General features: G+C 41.9%; 1 protein-coding gene and 1 long non-coding RNA gene across 2 annotated transcripts in view; one reads left to right on the top strand and one right to left on the bottom strand.

The window, feature by feature from the left end:
- Window positions 1-14,180, top strand: part of IMMP2L (inner mitochondrial membrane peptidase subunit 2) — a 127,541-nt gene extending 113,361 nt beyond the window's left edge. The window contains exons 5-6 of the mRNA XM_087723610.1: window positions 1,142-1,244; window positions 13,469-14,180. Of these exons, the coding sequence (XP_087579736.1) occupies window positions 1,142-1,244; window positions 13,469-13,591 (226 nt within the window). The 3' untranslated portion in view covers window positions 13,592-14,180. The remainder of the gene's footprint in view (window positions 1-1,141; window positions 1,245-13,468) is intronic.
- On the bottom strand, window positions 1,317-20,936 carry LOC148044141 (uncharacterized). The gene is made up of 3 exons (XR_015697774.1): window positions 20,842-20,936; window positions 12,451-12,566; window positions 1,317-2,100 (listed from the first exon to the last, which is right to left on the bottom strand). It is a non-coding gene; the product is annotated as an uncharacterized LOC148044141 (long non-coding RNA).
- Window position 20,937: the final 1 nt, after the last annotated feature.

Genomic DNA, 20,937 nt, shown 5'->3' with positions numbered 1-20,937 from the left:
TGGCATGTATTTTCTCCTTAAATTTATATACACTTGTTAAAATCTGGACATCCTTTACCAATTTTTTAATCAAAGTAAAGCTGAGAAAAAGTATTATCAGTGCACTTAGGAAGATCAAAAGAATTGTAGATAGTAACAGAAAGTAGAAATTGCCGGCAGCTGGCCCACAATCATAGAGCGTATGCCCAAAGCAGCCACTGCCGGAAGACTCGGTTTGGAAGCCGCAGGTCCCCTGGTTCTGCGGAGATGGCCTTTTCAATTTCATCAAATATTATGAATCTTTATTTCTAACTGCAAGAGAATGCAAACCACAGTTAGCATCCTCAACTGTACATTTATTCCCATGAGCTTAAAACATTGGTTTGTATACAACTTTTCCCAGTTTTTAAAAACTAGAGTTATCAAAGCACCTGTTTCTATACTAACTTATAAAATTGGGATTTATACAGGTAGTCCTACCGAAACCCCTCCCCCTTTGCAAAAATGGACATGCAGAGGATTTGGGGGGCTTGCAAAGTGCTCCTGAGGGCTGGGGAGAGCAAAATAAGCAAACCACAGGCCATTTTTGCCCTCCCCCCAGCCCCTAGGAGCACTCTATAAGCCTCCCAAAACCTCTGCATGCTCCTTTTTACAAAAATTGGCCTTTTTTGCTTATGTTTGGCCCCTCCCCAGGCCCCAGGAGCACTCTACAAACCTCCCAAAACTCTGCATGCCCCCCCTTTTTTTGCAAAAAACGAGGCATGCAGAGGATTTGGGAGGCCTGTAGAGTGCAAAAACCTTTAAAAAAAAAATTACCTCTTCAAAATAATGGTGCGTCTTATACTCCGTGCAACTTAAAGTCCGAAAAATATGGTAGGTAGTTAATGGCAAAGAACACAATCTATGGAGGATCCTGCATCCTATATTTTCAGAAATACAAATGAGAGTTTTCAAGTCGTCATGGTTGTATTTGAAAACTGAATATTTTTGGGGGGGTGGAGAGGGCTGAGAGAAATTAAAGGGCTACTTTGATATTTATGATTTTTTTTTTTTAAAGAGAACAGCATGCAAAAAATAAAGGATCAATACATATTAAGATTGTAGCCAAAGTGTTGACTTTTTGTTTTGCTTTTTTACAAAACTAACTTTCCATTTTCTTTAGAACCATAGGCTATAAAAAGAAATATGTGAAAATTCCACATGGCCATATATGGGTAGAAGGCGATCATCATGGGCACAGCTTTGACAGCAATGCTTTTGGTCCGGTAAGAACATAATTATTGAACAAAACACTATGTTCATGTCATAAAATATGTAATATTTTATTACAGTATAACAATACAATATACAATAATTTAAAAGAGTGCACCATTTAAGCTTCTTTATGAGCATTAAGAAAGATTGCTAGGAGCAGCTTCTCCCATAAGAGAGTTGTAGGAAACTTTTATTGACTGATATTTAAAAGGAAAGGAAAAGCCTTCTTTGATCTGAGTGTGACTCATAACTTCCTCTTCCGAACAAACATTTGCAATAACCATAGTTCCCCTTACATTTGGCAAAGCTACAGACCCTACTTCCTTCCATTTGGCTATAATTAGTGCCTTAGGAATTGTATATTCCTATTATGACTTGACATTTATTTAATGCCAACTGTGGACTAGGGGCCAAATAGGACACAGAAAAGCCAAGAAGTTTTTATAAAACATATTAGACAACCATTTATGGAACAGAGGTAAGAGAGTTACAGTGTTAAATGAAGATGAAAGCACTGAATCATGTATTTGTATTTGTATTTTATTGGTCTTGTATGCCGCCCACTCCCGAAGGACTCCGGGCGGCTTACAATAAACAAAGGAAGGGGATAAATAGACAAATAGACAAACAACAATTTAAAATATACAACATTCATAGTTACAGTGGGGCTGGCTATTTCAACAGCCCCCCAGCCTGCGAGAGCAGCCAGATCTTAGTTCTACAGCTGGCTGAAGAACTCTGGGAGTTGAAGTCCACAAGTCTTAAAGTTGCCAAGGTTGGAGACCACTGATGTAGAAGAAAAATATATGATGCAGTGAGGAATTTTCTTAGAAGAGAAGTGGATCTTCATAATTTCTTTCCAACCATCTGTTGAATTGAAAAAATAATGACAAAAAAGTGAAATGAACATTAGAGAGAGGTAATGGTACTGGGAGGGAAACAAAAAACGAAGGGAGAGAACATTTGATGGGAAGTAAAGGGCAAAAAGTAACCTAACAAGGGTGAAAAGAAACACCATTTTTGTAGTAATGTAAGCAAAAAGTAATAAATACTTACATGCAGCAAAATCTCTTGGTGATTATTAGAATTAAAACCCTACTTTACAAATATTATTTAACACTGGATTGTTTTAGCTTCATTGTCCAAAACAGAAGTCCCTCCCTCTCACTTGCTCACGCTCACATTTAATTTTTTTCTCTTATGCGCTTCTGCAGCTACTAAGGTGGGGCGGGGGGGGGATCCATTGCGTACAGATAAGCAGGGCAGGCAATCAGGCAGGGAGGTCCAACGGGGCAACCACCAGGGCTCTTAAAGGCTAATTGGATGGTGGCCATGAATTTAAGAAAACTGGTCATGGATCGGACCTTGTGAATGTTAATCTGTGGCCAAACTATGCTTGCAAAACCTGACATCTCTCCTGCTAGGCACGCAAACACACGTTGCATGTACAATTGGGGAAGACGGAGTAAGCTTTTCTATAATCCGCAGCACGATGGCACCCCCTCTTTGCTCAGTCTGAGATATGCTGCTGGACAGGATGGAAGGGGCAGAGGAGTGGGGAGGGGAGTCTGGCTGCTGAGGATAGGACGATCCACTGACGGATAGACTGGAGTTGGTGGCCCCCAACTGGCTTTAGCAAGTATGACTTCTCACCACCATCTGCTATTTTTTTTAATAAGTGTTTTATTTAAAAAAACAAAACAAAATTTAAAAAGTATTAATGCGTGAACAGTGTGGCATCTGGGTATCATACATTCTAATACAAATAAAACTAATAGCATTAGTCATAGTTATTACTTTCAACCAACATATATTTCTAATAGTAATACATGTTTATATAAAGTTGTAATCTGTCATTATTCAATTATTCCATGTTTTCTCTTATTATTGCTCTTATTTCATTATATAAAAGTTTATACACTAATAGTCCCCTTTTATTTCTATTTCTTATTCTAACTTTTAATCCTGTCATCCTTTATTAAAAATATTTTCTTTCTATCCTGTCTAACTTCTAATCATGTCACCTACCTACAAAAAAAGAAAAAAGAAAAGAAAGAAGAGGGAGAGGAAAAGCAAATCAAATCAAAACAACGCCAAAAACGTAAAATCATTTATCCATCATCTCTTCAATACTTTAGTTGCTATGCTTTTTTTTCTTTTTAACTTGTCTCCCATATTCCTCACTGAGATCTTTATCTCTTTCTACATCTGCTTCTTGACTTTTCAATCTGAGTATTTTTCCCAACTCTACCCTCCTCCACTGCCTAGTTTCCAGGATTTCTGCCCATGCCCCTATCTCGCTTTCCTATATCTCCTATATCTCTCTTTGGGTCCCTATGCAGTTGGTAAATATGTTTCAGGAACAGTTTCACTGGCCTGTGAGCTGAAGGGAGCCTGGGACAGGCTGTAATATGGGTCCCCAACGTTTTGGACCTCAGAGACCACTAAATTCATAATTTTAAATCCCATGGACACTAATGTGATCTGCCTAATGACTGGCTGGGTGGGCATGGCCAACTTGATGTCACTCATGTTGAGGATCATCTCACCAGCCTCTACATGCCCCTCCCCTCCCAGCCACTCCTCACCCACCCGAGCTCCTTAGGGTCCGAATTGGAGCTAAGCAGCCACCACAAGAATTAGTTGGCACGATAGCTGGCTCAGTTCAAATTGGATCTGACCAAGAAGGAGGCTCAGCAGAAGCACCTCACTGAGGACTATGAGCATAGGGTTTCTGTTGTGACTCAGCAGAAGTTTGCTGTGAGTTGAGTCGGGATGCAGGAATAACAATGCAGCTGGGGCTCGTTAGTGTGGTCTTCTGGAGATAAAAGGACTGATGGTGCCACGCCCTGGTTGCAGAAGTCAACGTTCATTCATTCGTTCGTCGTTCGTTCATGGTTCATTGTTCATCGATCATGGTTTGTTTGTGAGAGACACTTGGATAAGTGTAATGCTTTCTGTAACCCTGATTCAAAGAGACACTTGGAGAAGTGATTTGCTTTATAAGAGATCTTTGTTTTTGCATTCTGTTATCTTCTTGCCAGAGACTTTATTTATGTTTATTTTTGGGCTCGCAGCCAGCGTGAGCCGAGGCTGATAAAGTTCTTTCCTTTTAAGTCTGTCTGACTGTCGTTTGTAAACGAGCGGAGAAGGGGGTCAGAACAGGTTTCTAAGCAGAGGGAAGACCTGCGGGAGTAAAAGGCCAGGCTCAACGGGCTGAGATCGTCAGCCAGTTCCAGGCCAGTTCCAGGCCATGATGCTCTCCCACTGGAACAAGGCCCTCCAGCTCTTTGCCACCAGCGGTGCTTCCTTCCAGCCTTCGCCCAAAGTCCCACACCAGAAGGCTGAAGAAGACCTCAAGTCAGAATTTCTGCTCACCTTTGACCTGCACAAAAAGACCCTGAAGGAGGATACTATCTGCAGCAACACAAGGATTCATTGCACTTATCTGGCCCAGGGGCCATAGTTTGAGGACCCCTGATTTAGTGCAATATAAAAAATGCAAATATATATACACACACACACACACACACACACACACACACACACACACACATACGTGCGAGGCGGAAGATGGCTGCTCGAGCGTAACGCTCGAGTTTTGCGAAAAAGAGAGGAGCGGAATTGAGAGGGACGGAGCCCCTGGAAACCCAAAGGGAGAAGTCCTCCGTGGAGGTGATCAAACAGGCGGCCCAGGGGTGTAATTCGGCTGGAGGGGGGTTGCGTAAACGCTCCCCAGGCACCTGGAACGCGCCGAATCTTCCCTCCTTATACTAGTTTGCGGCGCGACGGCTCTGAAGATCAGCTGTAGAGCGGTTTTTAGATCAGCTGTAGGGCGGCTTTCTTGAGCTTGGTAGTGGCGGCAGTGGCACCTAGCACCCAAGGAGTTAAGCCTGGGCGAGAAGAACTGGAGAGGATCCGGGAATGGTGGTCATCAAAGAAAGCCCCCCCCCCCCCCCAGAGACGATAAGGACGGCTCGAGTAAGCTTTTTAAGCCGAAGAACTGCTGCGGGTTGCTTTTCGGTGATTCTGCCATCTGTTTCATCTTCCTGCCCTGTTTGTCTGTGGCAAGGACGAGAGCCCGGGAAGACCATCCCCGGACCACGCAGGCTCTGGCGGCTCCAGCGGCTTCCATACTATTTTGGCCGTTTTGCAGCGAGGAGAGGAGCCCTAGCCTTATCCTGATGTCAACGACGGCGCCTTTCGGCGGTTCCGTGGTCTTTTTCATCTTCCTGCCCTGTCTGTCTGCAGCGAGGACGAGGGCCCGGGGAGACCACCCCCGGGCCGTACAGACCTTGGTAGTTCCAGCGGCTTTGGTGGTTCCGGTGGCCTCCACGTTGTCTCGGCCGTTTGGTGCCGACGAGGCAGGTTCCATTTTGGGAGCAGTGGCGGCGTTTTCTGGCAATTCCAGCGTCTGCTCCATCGTTTCGCCCTGCCTGCCCTTGACGGTGAGCCTTTGGGGACCCTCAGGGGTGGTTCTACCCCCAGAAAGAAGACTTCTGGACTGGGCTGCTACCGGGACCGCGGGTGGACAGAGGATGGCGGTACTGTGTACTTTTGTTGAATCCTTGCAGCACCTTTTGACCAACATTGCCCAGCTTTTTGAACTTCTGGTCCCTTTATTAAACCAGCATTATCTTAGAGGACGCGGTTTGGGTGCCTGCAGAGACTGACCACCTTCTGGAATTGACTGTGACTGCCATTATTGCAACCCTCATGGACACCCTTTTCCCCTGTCTTCTTCCCCGTGGCTTAGTTTTCTGTTTAACATCGCTATTGTCGGCTGCAGAGCCATCTGTTGAGAGCCATCTGAACTCGCAATTGTAATTTAAAAGCTGCGCATTTTATCTTTCTTTTAAATTCTTTCTTTTTCTTCTCTCCTCTTCCTTCTGCCTTAGTATGGGATATGTATGTGTTATGCTTGTAATTGGGTGAATGCTCCCATTTTTACTGCAATTATCGTTGTATTTTTTTGTATTTTAACTACTACGTGGGGATTGCTTGAGTGAGTGAATGAGTATGTCTGATTCGGAGGGCCTGCCGGGGAGAGCGGGGGTCACCGGGGTGGTTGGGGGGACTACGGCCACGGGAGTGGGTCGGAGCATTGCGGTCGTAACAGGGAGGGGCAGATATGGCGGGGACTTTAGGGCTGGCCATTACCGGGGAAGGAGGGCTCGCTACATCACAGAGATCCCTCCTTCCGGCCCTATGAGTCCCACTCCGAGGCCAGATGGCGCGAGTAGTCAGGACCCTGGTCTCAGGCTGTTGTCGCTAAATGCCAGGTCTGTTGTTCACAAGGCTCCCCTCGTCCGGGACTTAATTTTAGACGAGGGGGCAGACCTGGCATGTATTACTGAAACCTGGCTGGGCCCGGAGGGAGGAGTCCCCCTCGTAGAGATGTGCCCAGAAGGATTTCAGGTGCTTCATCAGCCGAGAGCCCAGGGAAGGGGTGGCGGTGTGGCTATCGTTATCCGGGAGTCTTTAGCACCTCGTAGGATCCCTGCTCCGGAGCTTGTCGGGTGTGAGTCCCTGCTGGTGAAGTTGGACCTCAAGGGTCAAGTGGGTCTGCTGCTAACGTACCTGCCTCCCAACTGCGTTGCAGCAGCCCTCCCCTCGCTCCTCGAATCAGTAGCCGAGCTAGCAATTGAGTTCCCCAGACTTATGGTTCTGGGGGACTTCAATTTGCCTTCGCTCGGTGAACACCGAGGAGCGCAGGAGTTCATGGCCTCCATGACAGCCATGGGCTTGACCCAGGTAATTCAGGGCCCAACCCATTCAGCGGGTCACATGCTCAACCTCGTATTCCTCTCGGAGCAGTGGACTTGTGATCTTGGTCTGAGGGGTAATGAGATCATACCCCTGTCGTGGTCAGACCACTGCCTACTGAGGCTTGACTTCTGGAGGCCAAACCCCCACTGTAGGGAGGAGGAACCGACCAGCTGGTTCCGCCCCAGGCGACTTATGGACCCTCTGAGGTTCCAGACGGAGCTTGGGGTTATTCCTGATACTCTCGCCCACAGTTCGGCGGAGACTCTGGTTGCCGCCTGGCACTCGGCGGCATTGGGGTCCCTCGACCGGATTGCGCCACTACAGCCCCTCCGGGTCAGCGGTCCCCGGAGGCCTCCTTGGTTTACCGAGGAGCTCCGGGAGAAGAAGCGCCGGAGGAGACACCTAGAGCACCTGTGGAGGTCCGATAAGTCCGAACCGAACCGAGCGCTTTTGACAACATGCACCAAGGAATATATCAGGGCACTGAGGACAACAAAAAGAACATATATTGCCACCTTGGTTGCGTCCGCTGAGTCCCGCCCAGCCGCCCTGTTTAGGATAACCCACTCCCTCCTAAATAGGAGGGACGCGGGGGACTCCCTGCAGGGTAAGGCTGAGGAATATGTCCAGTTCTTAGCGGACAAAGTTGCTCGGTTTCGGTCGGACTTGGACTCCACCTTTGCAGATCCAGCCGAGACACAGGATGATAGCTTGGCAGACCATCTCTGGGTTGAGTTTCAGGATGTTGCCTCTGGGGATGTGGACAAGGCCATACGAGCTGTGAGTGCCTCCACCTGTATACTGGACCCGTGTCCCTCCTGGCTGGTTGCCAACAGCAGTGAGGTGACACGAGGCTGGATCCAGGCGGTCGGGAGGGGCACTTCCCCGCCGCACTTAAAGCGGCGGTGGTGAGACCCCTCCTGAAGAAACCATTTTTGGATCCAGCCGTTTTTAACAATTACCGTCCAGTCTCCAACCTCCCCTTTGTTGGGAAGGTTGTTGAGAAGGTGGTGGCCTTCCAGCTTCAACGGTCCTTGGAGGAAGCTAGCTATCTTGACCCCTTCCAGTCCGGCTTCAGACCTGGTTACAGCACTGAAACTGCTTTGGTCGCATTGACCGATGATCTCTGGAGAGCCAGGGATGGAGGCCATGCGTCCATCCTGGTTCTCCTTGACCTCTCGGCGGCTTTCGATACCATCGACCATGGTATCCTTCTGCGACGACTTCGGGAGGAGGGGGTGGGAGGCACTGTTTTGCAGTGGTTCTCCTCCTACCTCTCGGACAGGTCGCAGTCGGTGTTGGTTGGGGGGCAGAGATCGTCCCCGAGGCCCCTAACATATGGGGTGCCTCAGGGCTCGGTCTTATGTGTTCCGGGAGGCTGTGGAGGCTGAAAACACGCCATGCAGGGACTGCCCAGAGTATCCATGCAGCCAGTTTTCAGCCAGAAGAGTGCTGCAGGAGGACTGGCTTGGACTGGATTGCAATTATGTTGCAATCAACATAATTGCAAGTAAGTGCCTGTTCTGGATAGAAACAGGCAACATCCTATGTTGATACTACAGTTTAATGCCAGATTTTACATATTATAGGTCCCCTTAATCTACAATCAACAATCTATTCTGTATTCTATTCTATATTCTATTCTGTATCTATAATTGACAGCCATTTCTATTTACTATCCTGGAAATTTACCTCTGCTGTTAGATCTTATATTATCATGTCATTTATGCTTAGTTGAATAATTAGTTGAATAATAAAAATACAATAGTATAAATAGCTTTTCTGCCTGGAGAACCATGGGGTATAAATTTAGAAATAAAAAGTTTAGTGGAATATGAAGGATAAGTAATAAACGTTTGCCAGTAATATCTGGTAGAAGAGATAGGAACATGCTTATAGTAAAGAACTGTGGAAATAAAGTCAAATGCCCACCATGGCCCTGCCCATCCAGCCATGCTTACCATGACCACACCCAACTCTGGCCACTACCACCCATCCCTCCAAGGTCAAACACAGCCCTGATGTGGCCCTCAATGAAATTGAGTTTGACACCCCTAAAATAGAGTATACTTTCTAATTGAGGGATTCAATTTGGTCTTTCCAAAGTAATATCTATGGCCATCTTATAAGCAGTAAAAATACTTTTATACTCTGGTGGTAATCTTTTTGTGTATGGATCTGTGTGGTTCTGTGTGTCTGTGTTTCTGTATATGTATATATATATGTGTGTGTGTGTGTGTGTGTGTGTGTGTGTGTGTGTGTGTGTGTATGTACATGTCTTACTCTAGACATGGTATGCAAATGTTTGTACTACAATAATATCAGAAGAAATTTATTATTTAATATTTTATGCAAAATGTCTTGACATACATATGAGTTTTCTATATTGTTCAGTTACAAATAATAAACGTTGTTATTAGTTGCAAAGTCATGTCCGAACCATCGCAACCCAATGAACAATGTTCCTCCAGGCCTTTCTGTCCTCTACCATCCTCTGGAGTCCATTTAAGCTCATGCCTACTGCTTCGGTGACTCCATCCAACCACCTCCTTCTCTGCTGTCCCCTTCTTCTTTTGCCCTCCATATTTCCCAGCATGAGGCTCTTCTCCAGTGATTCCTTCCTTCTCATTAGATGGTGAAGTATTTGAGTTTCATCTTCAGGATCTGGCCTTCTAAAGGGCAGTCAGGGTTGATCTCCTCTAGGACTGACCAGTTTGATCGCCTTGCAGTCCAAGGGACTCGCAGAAGTCTTCTCCAGTACCATAGTTCAAAGGCCTCCATTCTTTGGTGCTTAGCCTTTCTTATGGTCCAGGTTTCTCAGCCATACATTGCAACTGGGAAAACCATAGCCTTGACTATACATACTTTTGTTGGCAGGGTGATGTCTCTGCTTTTTAGTATGCTGTCTAGATTTGCCACAGCTTTCCTCCCCAGGAGCAAGCATTTTTAAATTTCTCAGCTGCAGCCCCCATCTGCGGTGATCTTGGAGCCCATAATAAACATAGCCATTTCCAAATCTACCATTCTGATTAAATAATTCATGGAAATGAATGCAGAACTGTAATAGTAGAAAATATCTAGTATTTGTAGTATATATTTTTAACTAACCAAATTATATTAAAATAATTCAGCACCTGTTTAATCAAGCTACAAATTATAGAATTAGATACCGACTACTCTTCCACCTGTTGCAGCACCTGTATTTCTCCTTACTTTCCTCAGTGCCTTCTTGGCCCGCAGTTGATGCCCTTGGCACTGACATGGGCTGTGGGGCTGGGCAATTGGCAGCCCAATGCTCCTCTTTCTCACACCGGAAGCAGGCCCTGGGAAGATGCTGCAGACTCTCATTTGGGGTCACAAACTGACAGGTGTGTCTCTTGACTTGTCAGGGCTGACCCTCATGTGCTGCATGTTGCCGGTATTCCCAACAGGTCTAGCTCAATTGTGATCACCAGATGGTACCATGCCCCGAGATCATCCAAAATTCACCGGGGCAGGCAGTTTTGGTGCAGTTCCTTGTTTAGTCTGTCTCTGAGGTGGTAAACCAGCAAGCATTCCAACCATCCCCTGAACTTTCCAGCCAGACTGCAGAACTCCTGAATGTATTCAGCTACTGACCTATTCCCTCGCCTTATGGTGCAGATCCCGGACTCCACTTGGAGGGCTTGTGCAGGGTCTCCAAAACTAGTTCAAAGCTCATCCAGGAAGGCATCCACGTTCCCCAACTTTGGGGCCCCTTCATAATGGAAAACACCAGCCAGTTTGCCACCTCTCCTTCTAGATTTGAAGTAATCACATTCACATGCACAACTTCGTACAGGTGCATTGCTCCATATCACTCAAAGTAGTTCCATATCTAGTTCAGGCTATGTACTAGCTTCTCTGGCCACCTATCAAATATGGTTTTCAAAGGTGGGGGTGCTCAGTCACCCAAACCAGCAAATAACTCGGTGGTAACCTCATCGTCTGTGGAACTGCTTGAGCCTGAGCTCCTGTCACTGTAGGGATTTCCTTGGCTTATCTCACAGCTGCGGGAGGGACTGCATCCCCCCCTGGGTGAATCCCAGCCCCTTGGCCACACTCCCCAGCCTCACCCATTGGGTGAAGATGGGGATGGGGTCACCGACACTTGGCTAGTCCCAAGTCCTGCTTCCAGGACTGATGATTTCATTATCTCCATTCCAACAAATCTTTTGCACAACTGCTCCACAGAAGGGCTATGGCATGCTGTCAGCAATTTCTACTCCATCAGTTCTTCCCAATCTGCAGCCCTCTGGAGCTTCCATTTTCTACCTTGAGTCATTGCCACTCTGGGTGGGATCAAGGGGAATTCTACTTTGCCTGCCTTCCCCACACCACTTGACCATCACATCTTCAGTCAGGGCAAATGGATCCTGCCATGCGGCTGCTCCATTTTCTCTGCCCTCACCTTGGATCAGGTCACCACCACCTGCATCTTGGAGTCAGCTTGGGCTGCTGCCAGTGACTTTCAATAAGGGATGGCCCAGGCTTTTCTGCAGCATCAACTTTTTGCTCTGCTCTGGACATTGTTATGTTACAGCTTTCTTGGAGGCATCCAAATAGGCTGCGTTAAGTTAAAGAGAGCTGGTTTAATGTCAACTGTCCAACTAGTGTACCCAAAACAAGGAAACACTCTCAGGAGGTTTAAATTCCTGAAAGTAAATCTTTATTGGATACACCATTTTGGTACTGAAGAATCAAAAGCGGTTCTGATTTTTCCATGCAGTGCTTGCTTAGTTAATGCTTTCCCTTTCTCTCCACCCCTGGGTGACCACATTGTTCAATTATGAGATGCCCTTTTGTTATGGGAACGGTACAACTCTTTCTCAAACACCTGCAGTGGTGACCTTGATGGTTGCCACACTCTCACAGTCCATGCACACATTCTCAGCATTCTATTTCCCCATTACCTCCCTTCAGTTCATTGACAAGTTGAAAAGCATCAGGTTGGAAAGAAACAAAATGGTTCAATCTTGACAGTCACATTTTGTTTGCTTTGTAAAAAGGTGTCAGGGTTCCAAGTAATAAATCCATAGCAAGCAAGACTCCGAGGCATGTAGACAAAAGGAAGTTAGTTTTAGGTTTGTCAGAATGACTTTTCTCCAATTTCCATTCCTATTATTATCTGAGTCCTACTTTGGGCTTTGAACATGCTAGATTGATCATGCTTATACGGGTAATCCTTGAGATACAACAGGCCATTTAATGAATGTTCGAAGTTGCAACACAGACCCCAAAAACTAAATATGAATCTGTTTCAAAGTTACAAACTCTTGCCCTTATGACCAACTGCAGAGATGCTGCAGCACAACACGCTTATTACCCTCCCATCCAGCCCCATCAAATCCTCAGAGGCACTGGACTTGCTTTGCCAATATACTGGTTCCATGCACTCCTCCCCACTTCTACTCCCATTCACTTACTTACCTTTTGATGAAGTCTAGAACTCAGGAAGTCAGGGTAGAGAAAGCTGCTCCATTGCTGGACCACATGGCACAATCAAGAAGAAATCCTGTCACTTTTGCTTCCTTTGCAATCCTTTCCTATCCAGACAGGATAAATTGGTATTATTTCTTCCTAGTGCCACTAGCATTAGCTTTACGCTAGTCTTTCCATGTATCTTTCCATGGCTTTCATTGACTATGAAATGGCATTTGTCAGTATTCCAGCAAGAAATAATTAATGTATTGCTCAACCAAGGTGTAGAGATTGCTTACATGTCTACACAAGAAACACAAAGGGAAGGAAGGAAGGAAGGAAGGAAGGAAGGAAGGAAGGAAGGAAGGAAGGAAGGAAGGAAGGAAGGAAGGATATTTTAGTTTAGGAACTCAGTTGTAACAGTTCTCTGGGAGAAAGACTGCCTATACATATCAAGGATTGAACTTCCAACACACATACTTTAATTCATAGGCCCTGTCTGTAACATTTCTGTGTAAGTAGTGATTTTGTGCCAATTAATGCAACTTGCCAAAGTTTAAGATAGTGCCATAAAAAGATGTGATGATGATTCCATTTGCTGCAGACATGGAGACACCATCCCTGAGGAATGGAGTTCAAAATTTAGAAAAAAGTAATCCCATGCATGCTTGCTTGCCTCACTAAGCTCTGTTCAGCTAAAAATATGACAGCTAAGCCAGTGAAACAAGTCATCATCATTTATGATTATTTAACTAGAAAATGTATATGAACCAAGTTAATAAATGTTTACACAGTTTGATGTTATTTTCAGTTAACCTGCTTTATCATTATAATTTCTCAACACCAGTCCTATTACAGAAATATTCCCATATTCTAGACTCAGCTCATTGTTCAAGCAAGTTGTAGCAAATACTCTTTCAACAAGCTATAAAATGCCATATGTATATAAAATACCATATGTATCCACCTCTTTTAGCCATTTTTTGTCAGGCTATATTATACCTGTGGTTTTATTACTTTTTTTCAGATCTCTCTTGGCCTTCTACATGCTCGTGCTACTCATATACTTTGGCCTCCAGAGCGTTGGCAAAAGTTACAACCCAAGCTTTTTCCAGAACGCCAGCCTTTTCAGCGTGACACAAATGACTAGTTTGGATCTGTTAGAAAACTTATAATTGAATTTGGTATGACTATATGAAAAGGGTGGTGGTGATACTTTTCTTAATAAAAGGTCGGTGCAAATGAAATACCTCATTGCTTTGAAAGCAATTCTGTTTTGATTTTAGCATTTCAGCCACCCCAAAATTCTACAGGGCTTGAACACTTTAGTCTAGTGTCTTAATTTTATAGACAAAAAAGATTTGTTTTACTTTTTTTTCATTACAACTTTTAGGTTTTTTTTTCCTTTTACTATTTGTTTTTTCACAGTATACTAGATGTTATTACTGAATGGTAAAATATAATATCAGCAAGTAATTCATCATTATTTTAGATGTAATGATTTATGTATTTTAATACTTTATAAGGTATAATTGTTTTGAAGGAACAATATTTCTAATGAAGAAAACTATGCCCTAGAATCAATTTTCCCATAAATATATTTCATTAAATGTTGTTTTACTTGTTATTACTGTCATGATTACATTAAATTGTATTTGCATTGCATTTAAACATATTTAAAATCTCTATTTCTAATGTAGTCGCTCACTAACAGAATAAATACACTGAATTGGAATATACTGTACAGAAAAACTCGAGTCCTTATTTTACTAAATATTTAAATATGAAAAAAAAAGTGATCAGAACTGATTCCATTTTTTTTTAGGATATTTTAAGATTGTCTTTAATCCTGTAGATACTTTGCCTTGTTTAAAAGTAATATGGCTTCCTGCAGTGAGGTCATCGTGCTGGGGTTGAGGAACAGCAGCTCCCATAACCTGTAACCCTAATTTCTTCGTTTGGGCTCACTTTTGAGCACTGTGGAACCCAAAGGGATCGGCAGATTCAGGAGGAAAGTCTGAAGACACTGGGGTGGTAAGGCAAACTCCCCAGAGGGTAGGAGAAACCCACTAAATGGATGAAGATCTATCCTGTCATTTGGACAGGACTAGAGCAATGGCGGCCACATAAGAGGGAAGCAAATAGAGAAAGCACTTGAAATGGAGGTATTTCTTATCATTGACAACCCACGAAAGGAGGACAATGTGAAATTGGTGGAGTGGATGAGCTGGAAAGAAAAAGGCTCTGTGGTGAAGATTGTCTTTACAGTCTGGATTGGTGCCGAAAAGCAGTGAGAGCAGAGGCAGGGAGCGGAAAGTGGCAGCGTGAATAATAAAAGAGAAGTGATCATAGAGGGAAACCCAATAGGAGAATGAAGAGTAAGCAGAAAAAGCCGGTGTTTACAACAGGATCGGGATATATTGGCTGTTGAGAAGACCTGACAGGCACACAAAGGATCGTATAAGAGTCGGGCTAGTTGTTTTTTTTCTTTTTGTTCCAAAGAATAGCTGAACTTTGAACAGAGTTTCAATCATGAATAATAAATCCAGGTAATGAAGAGCATGAGGGGTTTTTCTTGGGGTTTTTCTTCATTTTATAAATATATAGTACTTTTCCTCGAGAGCGGAACGGGACAGTAGAAAAAGCGTTGCTTTGGAACTGTTGGAGAAATCTCTTCTCTTTTGTTCTGTCTTCGTCCCCGGGCCTGCTGTGATTACTGACTGTGATTGATGGAACGGACAGTGATGCTGAGAAGAAGGCGACATCTAGTGGATTATAAATTTGAGCTGTAAAGGCTGATGCAAGAACAATTGACAGTGACATAAGATGGAAAAAAGCAGACAAACACGGCAGAGAAAGATGTAATTGAACATTAATATTAACTGATAAGGGAAATCCAGCTACTATTGATATTATAAAATTCAGATAGATAGATAGATAGATAGATAGATAGATAGATAGATAGATAGATAGATAGATAGATAGATAAAATTATATAGGATTATCTAAGAATGAAATAGACATAGGGAGAAAGCATATACATACATACATACATACACACACACATACATACACATACATACACATACATACATAAATCTACAATAAGGATACATAAGTAATATTAATATTAAGAACTAGAAGAAACAGGGGGAGGAAATGGGGAATTACTGAAAGAAAACTATAGAGAGGCTGATTATTAGAACTGAGATATTTATTTACATAAGATAACAGTGTGATATATAATTCTGTGATATAATAGTTAAGGATTAAAAATAGAATAATATATAGGATAGTCTAGATATTGAAACGTGATATTAAAAATGGTTAATTATTGTTAGATATTGAGATATATAACCACTGATATGTGTGATAAAGTAGAACTAAAGTAGAACTTGTATGCAACTGTGGGCGAGGATAAACAGAGGGATAAAGATGGCAAGTAGTACTACTTTAACAAAGACAGGGGAAAAAAACAATATCCAACTCTGCATCAGCAGCATCCTCACCCTCAAACCAAAGGTCTATTGAGAGTGCATTGGGGCTGGAGAAAGGCAGATCGACGGCAGGAATAGCGGGATCAGCACACACAATGTAAAGTATGCAATTGATGCTCCAGATGATACAAGAGACAATGACGAAAACCTAAGAAGCAATAGCTACAAATCACGAAGAGACGAGGAGGAACCATGAGGAAATTAAAAACAAAATAGAGAATTGAAAGGAGATATCAAAAACATGGATGACAAAATTGAAAAGATACAAAACACCATAACAATCAACGAACAGAAAATCCAGAACATTGAAACAAAAATAGAACATACAGATCAGAGGATGGAAAGAATGGATTTGAAATATTCACAAGTTAATAAAGAGTTAGAAGAATCAATAATCTTCCTTGAAATGGAAAGAGCTTCATGTTATCTTATATTCCAAAACATAGTTGAAGAAAAAGAGGAAAACCTGAAAGGAAAAATGACCAAAAAAGTTTGCTGAAATTTTACAGAGAGAGGAACAAGAGATGAGAGGAGACATTGATGTGGTTTACTGTATATACACCAATTATGCCAGAAGACATAGACTACCAAAAGAAGTACATGTAAGATTTGCCAAAAGAACAACTAGAGATGAAGTGTACAAAAAAAAAAAAAAAACAGAGAAGGGACAATAACATACAGGGGAAAAGAGTTGATTATTCTTAAACAGATACCACAGAGAGTCAGGGAATAATGTAGACAGTACCAATTTTTAACTAACCAGTTAAATAAAAACAGAATAATGTATAGATGGTTGGTACCAGAAGGGATATTGGTCTCTTGACAGGGTAAAAGACATCAAATAGATAACATAGAAAAAGCGCAAGAATTCTATGAAAAATACTTCATAAGGGAAGAAGAACAAGGAAGTAAAGAGAACTTTACTTCCTTGTAGAAGTCAAGAAGAAGAAGCAGAAGATAAGGAAAGAAACAGGGAAGAAGAACACAAGCAAGAAAAAGAGAGGGCAGAAATGGAAGGCGCGAGAAGGAAAAGTTAGATACAAACCAGAAGTATTAAAAAACACCCCAGGTAAAGATGGACCAGGAAACAACAATTATCTTGTTAGACTTGAATGGATTGAACGCACCAAAGAAAAGAGCACAGATGTTTAATAAACTTAGGAAACTGAAGGCAGACATAACCTGTATACTAAGGTGACCAGACGTCCCGATTTCAGCGGGATAATCACGCTTTATAACAATTTGTCCCGTGTCCTGGCCCGTTTTTTAAAAGTCCCGATTTTCTGGCTTCATGTTGAAAACCCAGTGGATTTGCTTAAGAAATCCTAACAGGGGCAAGACAAAAGACACCCTGTCTAATCCCCCTCTCTCTGTGTCTCAGTACTTTCATTGAAGATATTAAAACGTTAAAGCAACAAAATGGACTCCCCCCACCCCTTTTACTCACTTTTATAAGAAAAAATGACCAAGTACCATAGAGCTCCAGGAAACACGTGGCTAGAGAGGGAAGCGACTGTTACTTCCTGGATTTTCCAGAGGGGAGGGGCACGGAGGTTGGAGATCTGCTCCAAAATGGTGGCAAAGTTTCTTTGAAAAATATTTCCCTGACTAATTTCACCATTTCAATTTGCTCAGTTCTTTGTATTAACATCTACATCATTCTGGATTTACTTGGAGTGCAAGCCTGCTGGTAAGTGAGCTAGGTTTTTTCTTTCATTTTTTAAATGTATTTTAAAATAATATTTTATTTATTGTGCATAGGATTTTTTAAAATTCTGTGTGGATTCTTTTTTTAAATTGTCTTAGACTATTTAAAAAAAGATTCTATCCAAAATAAACTGAAGTGAAACCATGTTTTAAAATTCTATGCACAATACTTTGGAATATATTGTGCAGAGAAAGAATAGTTTGAAATGTTTTACTTCAATTTATTCTGTGTGGATTCTTTTTTTAAATTATCTTAGGCTCTTTAAAAAAAGATTCTATCCAAAATACAAAATACCAGCTGCAGTTATTCACTTAAGAACTGTGGCAAGACAGGTGGTATAATGGGCTTAATGACCAATGTTACAATGGCATTGAAAAAAGTGACTGATGACCATTTTTCACACTTAGCAACCATTTTCACACTTAGCGACCGTTGCAGCATCCTCATGGTCACGCGATCAAAATTTTGATGTTTGGCAACAGATTCGTATTTATGATGGTTTCAGTGTCCTGGGGTCATGTAATTGCCTTTTGTGACCTTTTGACAAAGTCAAATGGGGAAACCAGATTCACTTATGTTACTAACTTATCAGCTGCAGTTATTCACTTAAGAACTGTGGCAAGAAAGGTGGTATAGTGACCAAAGTTACAATGGCATTGAAAAAAGTGACTGATGACCATTTTTCACACTTAGTGACCATTTTCACACTTAGCGATCATTGCAGCATCCTCATGGTCACGTGATCAAAATTGTGATGTTTGGCAACAGTTACAATTTATATTTGTAGATTGTAGTTATGTTGAAATAAAAAAAATATTACAATACTATTTTTGCGTTGTATGAAAATTTTTGTTGCTTCGTATAAAATTTTTAATCAAACCCCCCCCCCGGTCAAAGGTGTCACTCTTTACCAATCTGAAAATCTGGTCACCTTACTGTATACAGAAGTACACATTAAAAGGAAACATATTAATTTACTGGAAAACAAAACATTAGAAAAACTATATACAGCACTGGCAGATTTAAAAAAAGGAGGGATAGCAACCTATATAAAGGAAAAAATAAACTCCAAAGCAGTCTACTCCGATGAAGAAGGCAGGAGTCTAATGATTGAATTATAGGCAACAGAAAAACTGATCTTATTAATAGTGAAATATGCACCAAATCAGAAGCAAGAGGAATTCTACAGAAAATGACATAACAAAATAAATGAATTAGAATATGAAAATATTTGCTTAATTGGGGATTATAACACAATAGTCAATAAAAAGATGGACTATGAAAGTAAAAAAAATAAAAAGACAAAAAATGTTACCTAAATCCTTTTTTGAAATGGCAATGGAATATAAATACATGATATTTGGAGAGAAAGACACAAAACAAGAAAGCAGTATACCTTCTATTCGAACCCCCACCAGTCTTGGTTGAGAATTGATATGGCCTGGATATCATCTGGACTATGTAATCAATTAGAGGAAATCAAAATTGAAACAAATGAGTGGGCGGATCATAACCTAATAAAATTAAAATGGAAAGGCCAAACAAGAAGAAAAAGATGGATAATGAACCCAAATATCGTAAAAGAAACAGAATACACACAAATGCTAGAGAAAGAATTAAAATTATTTTTTAGAACAAACAAAAAAGAAGACACCTCAATACAAAATCTCTGGGATATCATGAGAGCATACATAAGAGGCCTTATGATCGCCTATGTAGCGAGAAAAATCAGAAAACAAAAAGAGCAACAAGAACGTATGCAAAAAGAACTTAGGGAAGCCGAAGCTGAATTACAGAAAGACCCAAAGAATAAAATTAAAAAAGAAAAGAGATGATAAAACATAAGATTAATTTAATAACCCCCCCAAAATAAGTGCAGAAAATTAAAGCGACCAAACAAAATTACTTTGAGCAAGCCAACAAACGTGGACGATGGCTGGCATACAGATTGAAAAATGAAAGAGAAAAAAGGATGATGTATCAACTAAAAGATGACGAAGGAAATGTTCAACATAAACGGAAGAAAAGAAGCAAATTATTCAAGAATATTTCACAAAATTATACGTGCAAGATAGTATGGAGGAAACTAAGATAAAACAATATTTAAACCCGGAAAAGATCATTCCAATCTCAAAAGAACAAAGGGAGGCGATAAACAGGCCGATAATAACAGCTGAAATAGAATTAGTCCTGAAAAACCAGAAGAATAAAACCCCAGGACCAGACGGAATCCCAGTGGAGATATACCAATATAATCAAATAATATTGGAAGAAATAAGAGTGGAAATGTTTAACGAAGTTTTAGGAAAAGCCAACGTGCCTGAATCATGGATGGAAGCAATAATATCACTAATCCCTACAGAAGAAGCTAATTTACAAGAAATTCAAAACCTCAGCAAAGAGGGAGGGATACAACATCATCTATCTCCAGTCTACATCACAGTCTTTCAACAGTTCCTAGAAGGCTCCACACCCATTTGCATCCCTCGGATGACCCTGAGGACACAGAAAAACTTCCGGGTGGCTTCAAGGACTCTCTAAAAGAATGCAAATGACCAGCTGTCTGCAAGGAGTATAAATCCTTTCATTCCCTACCATCCAGTCAGAGCTGAAAAAGTTTCTTGGATGAGAAGCAAAACGTCTTCAAAGAAAAACCAGAAAGTGCAGTTGCTTCTTGAAAAAGCACCTTTGGGATAATAATTACAGTGATTCACTTAACAGTTTAAATGAAAGGCAAAACTCCCTTAACTCCCTGTCTTGCTCAGCAACGCAAATTTTGGGTTCAATTGTGCTGGCAAGTCAAGGATTTACCTTTATGTCTGGAAGCATAAATTTAAGTATATGTTTTATTCTAGAAGCATTTTGCACAATGTCAGATACTACTCTCAATTTTTTAAAAAAAAGCACGGGATTCAACTGCTCCGAGTCCCCTATGTGTGATTTGTGATAAATGTGTTCAATAAATAATACATGCCCAGCTATTTTTTTATGAGCCCCCCCCCCCTCCATGGAGAAGCAATGCAAGCAAGGATAATTCTAGACTGTATTATGCGAGGGTTTGGTGGTTTTAAAAGCCAAGGTGTGTTAAGCCGATTTTATTTTGCGCAGGATACAAACATTCAACCACTCCACACACATCTTACGAAGAACTGTAATTGTAACCTATGCTCTGCCCGGGAAGCCTCCCACACTTACCCATAATGCTCCTGTCCTCCTCCACAGAGATTTTCAGCCTCGGTCCTCCCATTCGGCCCAGCTACGATAGAGATTACTGAGCACAAGTCCGAGAGT

The sequence above is a fragment of the Thamnophis sirtalis genome, unplaced genomic scaffold (assembly GCF_051295495.1).
Source record: "Thamnophis sirtalis isolate CommonGarterSnake01/CBP01778 unplaced genomic scaffold, rThaSir2_p1.2 scaffold_9, whole genome shotgun sequence".
In the NCBI taxonomy this organism is placed as follows: domain Eukaryota; kingdom Metazoa; phylum Chordata; class Lepidosauria; order Squamata; family Natricidae; genus Thamnophis; species Thamnophis sirtalis.
Note: the sequence above shows the minus strand (reverse complement) of the source record. Positions and strands in the feature narration are given on the sequence as shown.